General features: G+C 51.6%; 1 protein-coding gene across 6 annotated transcripts in view; it reads left to right on the top strand.

Moving 5' to 3' along the window:
- DNAJB6 (DnaJ heat shock protein family (Hsp40) member B6) overlaps window positions 1-12842 on the top strand; it is a 69209-nt gene that overhangs the window by 43256 nt on the left and 13111 nt on the right. For 5 of the 6 annotated variants that reach the window (XM_058723638.1, XM_058723634.1, XM_058723635.1 and 2 more), the window contains exons 7-8: window positions 1714-1855; window positions 2380-2450. In XM_058723638.1, the coding sequence (XP_058579621.1) occupies window positions 1714-1855; window positions 2380-2450 (213 nt within the window). Of the gene's footprint in view, window positions 1-1713; window positions 1856-2379; window positions 3210-12842 lie in introns of those variants that run through there. The other variant, XM_058723639.1, reaches the window with a different exon arrangement.

Below are 12842 nucleotides of genomic sequence, written 5' to 3'. Positions count from 1 at the left end.
GGGAGAAGGAATCCCAAGCAGGCTCTACACTGTCAGTGCAGAACCCGATGTGGGGCTCAAACCTAAGAACTGTGAGATCATGACCTGAGCCGAGATCAAGAGTCCGACACTTACTTACCCCGCTGAGCCACCCAGGCGCCTCTAAAGGTCGACATTTAAGGAAACTCCTGGTTAAAACGAGTTACTTGATTTGAGTAAATAACTGAAAAAACCCACTAAGACAAACTGCCTGATCCTGTTTTTGTCTAATCTCCTTGGCAGCTGTAAAAACAATAGGGATGATCTAGAAGAGTCCGGGTTGATGGGATCGGAAGGTGGGGGAGGGGAGGTGTTAACACAGCCCCCCCCCACCCCCAAGTCTGCAAGTGACCATGGCTCAGGGGGGTCCACTAGGGGCTGCAGTTGTGGGATTGCTCTGCTGCACACAGAGGCCGAGGGGCCGTTTTAAGGCAGCGCATCAGGGGCGCCAGGCCGGCTCAGTCAGAGGAGCGTGAGATTCTTGATCTCCGTGGTTGTGAGCTCGATCCCCATGTTGGGTGTAGAGATTACTTAGAAAAATGAAATGCTAACAACAATAAAGGCGGCCCATCAATCTGAGCAGTGTGCACATGGCATGATAGCAATTACACACTTACCTGAAAAATTGGGGTCTTTTATTTATTTACGTATTTTGAAGGTCATACAGTCCTCTTACCAGAGGGCGCTTGTGTGTTTCGATCCTCTGATGTTTCTTCCAAATGTTACGTGGTTAGAGCTGGCAGTGCTTGTTATGAAGGCTCCCTGCAAAGCAGCTCAAAACGTTCCTCCCTTCAAGACCCGTGCTGGTAACAGGGAGGTCGTTGGCCCTCTTGGACACGGATGCAGAGGGCTTCTGTCGACAGCCTCTCTCCAGCAGACCCTGCCGGTACAGGCGTGCGGTATGCGGAAGGCCCATTTGCTCAAGTTTAAGGGAGAGTCAAACAAAGCTGGTGTAAAATATCATCGAATAGGCCTTCATTTAAGGAACTGTGTCTAATGTGTGGTGAGGGGCCCGTGTGGACGGAGACCTTCCCTCAGGAGCCTTGTGCAGAGCTGCGTTCAGGGAGTGGGGGCGTTCGGTCTAATGGGGGACGTTCCCAAGTGGGACAGGTGGTAAGCCCCAGAGACCAGCAGACCGGTCTCAGTAGGAGACGTGGGTTCGCGTGAGTGTGACTTGTGGAAGGCGGGGGTTTTCAGCTGCGGTGTGACGGCCATGATTGAGGACGTTGTCCTCGAAACGTGTGGGTCCGTGCTTTGTCACGTAACTACTTGCAGTGTTCTTTCTAAAATTACTTGAGCTTTTTGATAACTCAGTCTCCTCTCCCATGGTCGCATCGCAAGAAGCTGAGGAGGTCGGGGGGGCACCCCCGCTGGGGAAGCCGCACCGTCCCTGCAGCACGACCATGCACACCGCCGTCCCGGTCCCCCGCGCACCGCGTGGTGCTCAGCGGGGGGCCTCTGACGGGGGCGGGGCGGGGGGGGATGCCCGTGCGCCCGCAGAGCGCCGTGTAAAGGAGAGGGAGAGGAAGCGTAGGACTCCAGAAGGGGAGCAGGGCTCTGCCCCACGCCCCGGGGTCTGGAGGAGCACCGTGTGCCCCCCGGCTCTGCGGCCGCCCTGCTTAGGTGTGTTCACCTCGTCCGATGGGTTCCTCAGACCTGCATTAAACCCGTACTGAACATGCTGTTTTCCGGCAGGATTTACTTCCTTCGGGTCGGCAGGTCCCGGGGGCCTCACTTCCTTCTCGTCCACGGCGTTTGGTGGCAGCGGGATGGGCAGCTTCAAATCTATATCCACTTCTACAAAAATGGTGAACGGCAGAAAAATCACTACAAAGAGGTATGGCGTTCGTCTCTCTTCCAAATAAGTCGGTGTGACGTTTCACGGGTGCCACATTTCCCGTTGCCCACCTCCCCCGGTAGCTTGACATACAGGGTGTCTGTTAAATTTGGCACCATTGGGATCTTTTAATGTCCAAATTAGAGCTTTTGCTTTTAAACCTCTGCTGAATAATACGTATCAGAAATAATGCTCACTTAGAGGCACACTTGACACGTGTGATGACGTCACATTTCACGCGTAGTGAGTTTTGTTGGCGACATTTGCCATTTTGATGGCTAGTGTCTGTGCGTGTGTTTAGCGTTCGGCCATGTGTACCTGAGACAACTTTTACCTCAGCGTAAACGTGTCTTCTGTCTTCGGGAGGGACTGTCGTCAGTAGGTTGCCTTCCGCTGCTGTGTTTTTAACCCTCTGTGCGAGTGGTTTCACGTATGTCAGTGGGCACGATGTGTTTTCAAAATACACAGATACGTTCACATGCGTTTACATTAAAAACAGGTTCTGAGTGCGTTTTCTCTTTCAGAATTGTCGAGAATGGCGAGGAAAGAGTAGAAGTTGAAGAGAACGGCCAGTTAAAGTCCTTAACGATAAATGGTAAGGAGCAGCTGCTGCGCTTGGATAACAAGTAACACCCGACGCTCGCGCCGCGTAACAGAAAGTAACAGACACGTAACTGTAACAACCGTAACGAACCATATCGGGCGCCGGTGAGGAGTAACAGAAACATTGTTTTTGAAGATTTCACACGAACTCGACTCTCAGTATAACTGTACCTAATCTAAAGTATTTATACACAGCTCATCGGAGCCCTATTTGTCATAGACTCTTGAGTTTATTGTTGGGACCACATAATAGGACCATTGGGTTTTTGTTTCGTTTTGTTTTTTGTTTTTGTTTTTGCCTTTTTTTTTTTTTGTCTTTAAAATTGTTGTAAATCTCTGTATGCACTTTGCTTTCTTATTAAACGTGATCCAAGGTGGCCGTGACCCTTTCGTACACTAACACCAGCACGGACCTGCTTTTCCATCGTGTTTGAAACGTGAGCCAAGTAGAGTCAGCCTGCTGTGAAGTTAACATTGCCAGGATGAATCTTCCACAAAAAAAATAATTTCAGTCTTTTTCAGTATTTAGTAGTGAGAGATATTAATGCATTAATGGTAATACATTTCTCGTTTAATATAAATTGAGGATGTTTTTCTAGTGCATGAATGCTGGCAACTTAGTAAGTTTTGACAATTGTTTAAATATGTAATGTTAAGCTTAGGTTTAAAAAAGTAAAGCTGGTAACTGGGTCTTTGTCATTTGCTTAAAAAAAATAATAAATGCGAATGTGTTTGGTGCATTCTTTCCTGAGTGGGGCTACAGTCTTCTTGTGTCTGCGTATGATTTTGTGCCTGGGCTCGCGGGGCCGCTTCGTTACCGTTTCCTTCTGTTCGTGAAGGTGGGTGCTGATCTTCCGTTCCGTGTGTTCCTTTCCCTCGGCATATTTGGAGAGTGTACGAAGAGTCTCCTCTTTACGTTCTAGAACGATTAGCAGCGTATTGACACTTCCCGTGTGGTAATAGTTTTTACAGAGAAGAAAGAAACAGCTATGCAGCTCTTCGTTCCTAGTAGGTTCTAGTTTTCTAGGGTACGTTTGACGCGAGCTCACTTGAAGATGTGATATGTACGGCAAAGTCTTGCAGTGACAGAGATGCGGGCAAAAATAAAGGCCTTTTTTTGTTTCTCAAGGTGTAAAATGTGTCACAGTCACCGTTAAGAACTAGAATTCCAGCCACAGGAATGTCAAACTAGACTCGGGTTGCATCTGAATGACCCCACTCGGCTTTGTTTTGGATGAGCAGCCGGGTCCTGCCTGAAGGAGAGGAGGACCAAAGGTGCTTACTCCCTGACAGACACGTTGGCCTCTGTGCAGGCCCAGTTGGAAGGCGTCGGGAACTTTACAAAATCAAGTGTGTCTTTATTGAAAACAAGGGATATTTTAGAAAATCTCATAGAGACCGTTTAAAAAAGCAAAGCACTGCAGAATTCATTGCGAGTACGAGAAGACCGTTGAACCGAGGGAAAACCGTGAAAGATGCCGACGTGTGTTGTCCTGAGGCCTCCGTGCCTCTGGAGAAGAGCGGCGTGGAGGGAGGTCACCGGAAAGGGCTTTGCCAGATGCGCTTTCACGAGCTGAAATTCTGACGCTGGAAAGCCTGCTTGCGTTTATGCTGTTGGGGTAGACGGTTTCTCTGTTCCTGGGGAACGGTGGTGAATACCTGGAACTAAACAGTCGTCAGTGACGGTGGGCGGGGTGAACCTCTTGATAGAGCAGGTCGGCGGTCCCCCGAGGACACCGGGTGCTGACGGCGGGTCCTGGGTCAACCAGCACGAGGTGGCGCTTCGGGGAGGCGCTGCGCTAGAATAGAACTGTGGTCTTAACGCTCTTGAAGCCGGTAGAGCGGTGGGTGCTGCTCAATGCGCTTCCCGCCGTAAACTGTTTCTCCTCCTCGAATGGCACACGTGGAAGGTGTCTGACTGCCAGAGTCTTTCTGCTGAGGTTTCTTGGTGGAGGGCATCCCGGTCAAGTGGTCAAGTGTCCACTCTCAAGTTGGCATTTGAGAACATCACCTTTATTCTGCACTGGCGCTGTTGGTGAGAGTGTGTGTTTTACGAGTCAGTTAACCGGAGGAGCTTCCTTGTTGCTGAGCGGTTTGTATGTATGTACGTGTGTATTTAAAAACAAACAATTTTTTTTATTATGAGTCGGAGAGCGCGAGTGGCGGGGGAGGGGCAGAGAGAGAGGGAGACCCAGAATCCGAAGCAGCTCCAGGCTACTCGCTGTTTGAACAGTTGCTATTGTGACCCAGTGACCTTTTAAAAAATTACACGGATACGAGATTCTGTGACCATCTAAGGTGTTTCTGAGGGGCTTGGTACTCGTGCATCAGGTAGTTTAACGATGCAAGTCCTCCGAGAAGCATTGGCTTAACTTCTTCCTCTGTCGCCATCTCCTGTGTTCTTAACGTCGGCACAATGTTTCCACTTTGGTTTTGGGTACTTTTCCCAATCTGGTCACTTGGGCCGCTTTCCAATCTTTTTCAGCTGTGAAAATTCTGCTCCTTGCACTTCTGTGAGCTCCATTAAGTAGGCGTAGACCGTGGTTCAGGCCAGATGCTTTTCTCTTGTCTAAATTAGCTGTTTGATCTTGACATCTCAGAAGGTCAAGGTAGGGAAAGTGGTAACGGCTCTCACTCCTGTCAGTGAGAAATGGGGAAATCCCAGTGACCGCCGATTTCCAGAGACCAGAACTAGCTGGGACTTGGGCAGTGTCGCTGGTTAGGGAGACGCAGGGGGAGGTGCCACGGGCCTGTCACTGGCGGTTCACTCCAGGGCAGCAGACGCTTTCTTCTTGCGTTTGTGGCCATTGCCCTCCAACCACCTGGCTGCGTGAGCCGTTTATTGGGGAGCCAATCGTTGGTCCTTTCCCTGCTGTCTGGGCATTCAGGAAACAGGGGATCTATTCTGGAGTCCACGTGCCCCGAGAACGGGGGCCCACTTGGTGGGGGCACTACTCCCTCCCCGAGCTGGTGCTCGAGGAGTGAGCCCCGCGGCTGCCAGCCCACCCTGTTCATTTCTCCTTGTTCCCCTGGGAGGTCACTGTGCCCTGCTCCTCCGTGCCGAGTCCTGACCAGGCCTGGTATGGGAGGGCTTAAGGGTGCATCTTGGTTGAGGACATTTCTTTCCCGTTTGGATCACTGAGCAGTAAATGGTCAGTTTCGTGGTCTAATAAACCAGTTTATCTCACACGGGATTGATGTGTCCCAGGAAGGAGCGTCTCGCTGTCGTGTCCCTCTCTCCAGCCCTCCCTCCCCTTGTGCTGGCAGCTCGGGAGACTGCGTCCTCGTACTGAAAGTCCTTCCTTGCATGGCCCCCGACACTCACAGAAAACAGGCCCTTAGTAAGCGGGCCTGCCCCAGGGCCTGGGGCTGCAGACGATATTGCGGAAGCACGGCGGTGGCTCCTTTCTCCTGCCTTGGGGAGACCCCTGTACTTGCTGGCCACCTGCTGTGGGCCTCTGGCCCACGCCTCGCCCTTCCCCGCCCCTCCAGGACTGCTCGCCCTAGCTGGTACCGCAGCGGGGCGGGGGCTCACGTTCCAGTCTCTTCCGGAGGCAGCCGGACCTGCCTGTGGGAGTGGGAGCCTGAGCACAAGTGCAGCTCGTGGCACCGTCCCTCCATCCCCAGACGGGCACGCTGTCAACAGCGGTGTCGTGGAGCCCGGAGCCCGTGCGAGGCTTGTTTCTCAGGCATCTTCTCCAGTTTTGTCACTTCCACAGCAGAGTTCACGATTGAGTATCGGTACATGTACGTCTCTTAACGTGCGCACCATGTCACGTAGCTGTGTTTCTTTCCTGAGCAGTTCTTCCGATGCCGTCCAGCCTACCATCTGGACACAAATTTCCCTTGCAGAGGGTATTAAGCGCCAGTATTTCCCAGTGTTGATGGATGGATCCGTCAGAAATACCGCGAATACACAATGTCCTGTCACATGCACTCGGCTTCCACTAATAAAGAGGTAGGAAAGTCGGACTCCCAGACCAGAGACGTTCAATTGTTTTCTCCTTCTCCGGCCGCCCACTTGCCGAGCTGACCCTGGTCGGCCTCGAGGTGGCCGGGGGGCTGCCTGGCCACTCCGCCCACCCCTGAAGTTGGGAACGTTGTTGCTGATCAAGCCTGGGCCTGAGCAGACAGCCTCTTACCTGAGACTGGGGGCTCGCCAAGGCTCTGCTGTGAGGCCAAGGCTCTGATGACATCCGGTCTGGAGCCGGAACAGAATGAGCCGTGGCCTCCGTGGCTCAGGGAGAGTCTCCCTGACCGTCCCTCGCCTGGTCTGTGCAGAGTCCGGTGAGCTGTGGTGTGAAGTGTTCAAGGGCCGTTCAGAAGGCCCGAGGAAAGTTGTGGACTGTGCCTGTCGGGCGGAGATGGGGCTCCCAGCGGGTTCTGGTGTGGCTGGTGTGTGGACCCGGCCGCCCCGCGTGGCGTGGGCCCGCCTCCGGCACCCATGGCAGCCTCGGCCTCCTTGTCCTGTGCAGCCTGGCGGGGAGGCGGGGGGGCGTTGCTGTATTTTCTTCCCACACGGTGTGGAGTTCTTGCAAACTGCAGTCTGTTCTTGTGGGAGGAGTTCTGTCAAATTTGGTTCCTGGAAGTCGAATGGTTGGAAATGTATGTATGAAAGTTGACGGTCATCGCTTCCCACAGAGAACACTTTCCCATCAACAACGGATTCCTCGCATAACTGTGAAGATCCTGGCTGGGTGTTTTTTTGTTTTTTTTTGTTTTTTTTGTTTTTTTGTTTTTTGTTTTTTTTAAAAGCAGGCCCCATGCCCAGCACGGAGCCCGTCATGGATTCTGAGATGAAGACCTGAGCCGAGGTCGACAGTGGACCCTTGATCTGAGCCACCCAGGCACCCCTGGTGTTTAAATTTTACATTTCCTTGGTCAGTTAGGTGGGCCATCTTTGTGTTACCTTGGCCACACATCCCTGGAGTGCTGGGACTCCCTGGGTTCCTGTCATGTTGTGGTTTCTTGGGCCTTTGCCTGCTCTGTTGAAGGTGGTCTTTGCGGTTGTCTGTCCGTTACGCTTGCCGTGGGCGGTCTTGATTTCTTCTCCAGAAAGGTGTCTCTCTTTTGGCTTTTGGTTCAATCCCCCCCATCTTGTACAACGGAATATTTTCTCATTTTCTTCACTTCCACGTGTATATTTCTCTTTAATTCACATGGTGCGTTTGTGAAATGGTCTGACTTTCTCCCACATCCCCCCTCCCGCTGGTCCCTGTCTTCTATGCTGCTGTCACTGTGTTACTGGACTTCTTTCTTTCTTGTTCTCTTGTCTCAGGCCAGGATCACACTGTGCCAGTGGGAGTGGCTGCCTCAAAGGGCAGCTCGCTTTCAAGCCTATCTTGGGTGTTCTGACACTTGGAAATGAAGGGCACGGCGACTCCAGGTACCCGCCTCTGTCTGATGCCCTTTCCTGACTGGCTGTTGTGTATAAGCAAGTGAGAAAGTAAGTTTTTATGTTGCCTTTAATCCAGTCACCTCACTGTGCTCTTGGCTTAGAAAGGTATCTACTTTTATAGCTAGAAAGCCCGGCTAGATTTCTCCTCTCTGCTTCCCGCCCCCATTTTTTCTTAACCTAATTGTTAATATCGACCGTGGGCACTTCCCTCCTTGTCCCCAGTAGGCCTGGTTTAAATATTTTATTTGTAGGATTATGTGCTTGGCTGCTGCCTTTTCTTTCTGTCGAAGAAGAAAGCTCGGTGGCGATGCTGGGCCCTCTGACAGAAGTTTCCAGGGCTCCCGAGGGTAGAGGGGGCCCCGGCCCGGCTCCCGTCTCACCCGGAAGCCGTGCGTGCGCTCTGTCCGCGAGAGGAGAGGGGACTTGCCTGGAGAGCCTTCTGGCCTGGGCGCGTTTCCAGTCACTGAATCTTTGGACTTTTCTGCTGTTCGTGCTGGTTTGTATTTTCTCCTTGTGAGTTAAGTTCTCTTTTCAGGGACCGTGTCCATGCTGTTGAGGCTCTTGAGGTTTCGGTCAGCGTGTGGGGAGCGTTCTTTCTCCCTCCTTGGGTCTGTCTTTACACCTGCGGCTTTCGGGTGCTGGCCTGTTCGTGTTAGTCCTTCTGGAAGCCATAGCTTCTAGTATTTTCCTATTAAATACCTAGTTTTAATCTTTTTTCTTCACCGCGGTTCAGTTTTTGTTTTTTTTTAATTTTAGAGAGCGAGCCTGGGGGAGGGACAGAGGGAGAGAGGAGAGTCCTGAGCAAGCTCCACGCTTAGCACAGAGCCTGACATGGGGCTCGATGCCACGACCCTGGGATCATGACTTGAGCTGAAATCAAGACTCAGACACTCAGCCAATGGACTGATCCACCCATGTGCCCCCAGAATATTTATTTACAGCCTTTTTGTTCACAAATGGGAGTTTTTGAAATTACTGCTGAGTTTAGCCTATATAACATTCTTCATTTTTGCTCATTTCTAAGTCTGTTGTGTTTTTTATTTCCAGTCAGAACACGGCCTATAAAATATGAGACATCTGTTTGGGATGAGTTGTTCAGTAACAAGTTTTTACCTAGTTGATTCTGTCAACTTTTTGCTGCTGGGTTGTTTCCGTCTCTTAGTTTAGATATTTCTGTCCATATATGTTTACCTTCTAAAAATGTTTAAAATATTTATCTAGAACTTTTGAGTGAGGTATGGAGTCTGATTTTTATTTTGCCATTTTTGTTTTTATTTAGCCATATGAATGGCTATTCTGTCCTTTTCCCCAGTGAAATGTGATTTAATTCTTTTCTTAACAGTTTATTTACTTTGAGAAAGAGGTTGTGTGAGCAGGGGAGGGGCAGAGGGAGAGAATCCCAAGCAGGCTCCACACTGTCAGCATAGAACCCGACTCAGGGCTCAAACTCAACGAACCGTGAGATCATGACCTGAGCCAAGATCAAGTCTTGGATGCTTAACTGACTGAGCCACCCAGGCGACCTGAAATGGGGTTTCTTTAATTCTTAGTAATTTGCCTTTGGAGGTTTTTTTGTTTGTTTGTGTGTTTGTTTTTGGAGATAGCTCATTAGGATTCTCCTATAGTGAATAAATTTGTTAAGGCCTGATTTTTTTTTTCTCACTTTTTTTTTTTTTTTTTATCATGTCTATTTTAATTTTATTTTTTATTTTTTAAAATTTATATCCAAGTTAGCACATAGTGCAGCAGTGATTTCAGGAGTAGGTTCTTTAGTTCCCCTTACCCACTTAGCCCATCCCCCCTCCCACAACCCCTCCAGTAACCCTCAGGTTGTTCTCCATATTTAAGTCTCTTGTGTTTTGTCCTCCTCCCTGTTTTTATATTTGTTTCCCTTCCCTTACGTTCATCTGTTCTGTGTCTTAAAGTCCTCATTGAATGAGTGAAGTCATATGATGTTTGTCTTTCTCTGACTGATTTCACTTAGCATAACACCCTCCAGTTCCATCCACGTAGTTGCAAATGGCAAGATTTCATTCTTTTTGATTGCCGAGTAATACTCCATTGTATGTATATATATATATATATCTATATATATATATATATATATATATACCACATCTTCTTTATCCATTCATCCGTCGATGGACATTCGGGCTCTTTCCATACTTTGGCTACTGTCGATAGCGCTGGTGTAAACATTGGGGTGCATGTGCCCCTTTGAAACAGCACACCTGTATCCCGTGGATAAATACCTACTAGTGCAGATGCTGGGTCGTAGGGAAGTTCTGTTTTTAGTTTTTTGAGGAACCTCCCTCCTGTTTTCCAGAGTGGCTGCAGCAGCTTACATTCCCATAGTTATGTTTATTTTTGAGAGAGAGACACAGAGCACGGACAGGGGAGGGGCAGAGAGGGAGGGAGACACAGCCTGAAGCAGGCTCCAGGCTCCAAGCTGTCACCACAGAGTCCGACTTGGGGCTCGAACTCATGAACCGTGAAATCATGACCTGAGCCGAAGTCAGACACATAACTGACTGAGCCCCACAGGCGCCCCAAGGACTGACTTTTAAAGATACCAGGCCCTTGAGTCAGCAGCACACTGTCTACCGTTCACCTGGACAGTGTGGAGGTACTGTCACCCAGCAGGTGTGGGTCAGCCATGTGCCTTCCCTCTGCTCACTCCAGGGCCGGGGATGGAATCTGAGCACTCGAACTTTGTAAGTGGCACCGTCTGGGGCACCTTTTACCTGAGAGAAGGGCGTGGTGGGAGGTGTACAGCAGCCCTAGGTGCAAAGGCTCCAACCTACGGTCGTGATGTTGTGTCACCAACTTTTAGAATCACTGTGCCCTCCACTTTTGCTCTACACTTCTTATTTTTCATTCTCGAGAGATCCAGCCTGTGAGGGAGGGGAGGGGCAGCGGGGGGAGAGAGGGAGAATCCCCAGCCGGCTCTGGCACAGAGCGTGATGCGGGGCTCGATCCCACGACCCCGGGATCATGACCTGAGCCGAAGTCAATCAAGACTCTGGTGCTCGACTGACTGAGCCACCAGGCGCCCTTCTGGTTTTGCTTTAAATTTTCCTTTGAAGAGAATTTCATAGCGTCACTAGTGCGTGGTTCTGACCGCTGGGCTCAGTGGACTGGGGTGCTGCGCTTCGGGCCCCCAGGCCCCATGGGGACAGTTGGAGCAGGGGGCTGGCCGCTCTCGCATCCGGGGCGCTGCCTGCCTTTTCCTTGCGGGGAGGGCTCGGCTGCTCAGGGGCTTGCTCTTGGGGTGTTATTGTGATGAAAACAACTCCTGGAGTTCCTTGGCATATACCCTCATCTAATAGGCTTTGGAGAGACTTAACAGATGTATTTCACAGAAGACTAAGTACCTTTGAGCAGAAACGACAACTTTTTATGTGGATTGAAGTGTGTGTCTTCAGAAAAATCAATTTTATGAACATACAGAAATGGACGCTTATTCCGTTCTATGACGTGTCTGTTCAAGATTTGTTTTAGTAATTATGTCAATGGTTCTTCATCTCGACAACCAAGTCATGCTTCAGACATAAGTTTCCAAAGACCGGACCCCCACGCAGGCCAGGCAGTCCTGCTCCAGAAAGAAGGGTCCTTTGGATTTTAGGGCGCACGGGACTCCATTCACGGCTCCTTTGACACGCATCACAGGTCAGGTGTTTGGGAAGGAGGGTGTGGAATTTTCCTCTCCGCACACCCTCTCACCCCACACAGATCTCTTCCTCTTGAGGCCCTGTGGCTGCTAGAGTCAGGGTTGTGTGGCCCCGAGACCCGAGACCTCCCTCAGGGTGGCTGTAGGAACCCCCGGGGCTGTGAGGCCGTGCGTGGGTGGGCTTCTGCTTCCCCCCAGCATTTTCTTCCCGCGCACCCCTCTCCGTCCTCTGCGGCATTTGGTTTGTATGCTGGCTGTCGGCAGTCTCCAGCAGGGCGTTCGAACATGACCCCCAGTCACGTCACGGGGCCGGCTCCCGGAAGGGGGGCCGAGCGACCGCAGGCAGGTGGATCCGGATAGACGATCCACAGATGAGATCGTGAAGCCTCCACATCCCTTGCTTTCCAGCTTCATTGTCCTCAAACCGAGCAGACGCCACAGGAGACGATGATACGATAAAAGCAGCTGATAAACGCGAGTTGCAGGCACCAGCAGCTTCACTCCCACGACAGCCCCGTGGCCTGGATCTGTGGCCTTGCCCGCTTTGCAGACGAGGCTTGGGACACTGAGCCGGTCGGTGGGGTCCGGCCCATCCGCCCTGGCCCGCACGTGCTGTTCGTCCAGGGATACCGTGCGGTGTCAACTTGCCCTGCGAGGCCTGTGCCTAAGCCCGGCCTGGCTGGTGCGCAGAGAGAGAATCTGGAGCAGTACCCGTAACCCCGTGTTTATCAGGCGGCTACTAAGGTGCCGCTGGTAACTGACACCCGGCTGGCCTGTGCCACTGAGGACCTCCGGCGACGCGCGGTCCGTGGTCCCGGCCGAGGGAGGTGTGGTCGGGGACGGCAGCCACCGTGGAGGCCTGCGTGCGGTGCCTCCGGACGGTTAAGAGGCTGTGTCCTCGGTTTTTAACAAGATAATACTTGTTTTAAGCTGCGGTCCTGGTGGGGAAGGCGGCAGCACTGGGGCTCCCGGGATCTTTGGTCCTTTGTCAGCGGCTCTGTTGTGGCCCTTAGCGTGGGTTCACGCGTGCTCTGTCTTTCGTGGAGAGGGGCTGGGCAGGAGTTCCTTCCGTGTTCGCCCTCCTGTGTTCCACGGCCCTCCCTGCTGGAGCCCGGGCGCCATGGTGACTCGGTTTCCCCTCACGTGACGTGACGGGCACTGTGCTTAGACTCTGGCCAGCTGTTTCGGGAACTAGTCCTTCAGTCCCTCAGCAAGTAGCCTCATCTGTCTGCCTTCTGTGTCTTGCACACGTCACTGTGCCCACCGCCTGCCGGCTGGAACTCAGGTGTCCCCTTGTCGAAAAGCGCTTAGGGGCT

The sequence above is a fragment of the Neofelis nebulosa genome, chromosome 4 (assembly GCF_028018385.1).
Source record: "Neofelis nebulosa isolate mNeoNeb1 chromosome 4, mNeoNeb1.pri, whole genome shotgun sequence".
NCBI lineage: Eukaryota > Metazoa > Chordata > Mammalia > Carnivora > Felidae > Neofelis > Neofelis nebulosa.
Note: the sequence above shows the minus strand (reverse complement) of the source record. Positions and strands in the feature narration are given on the sequence as shown.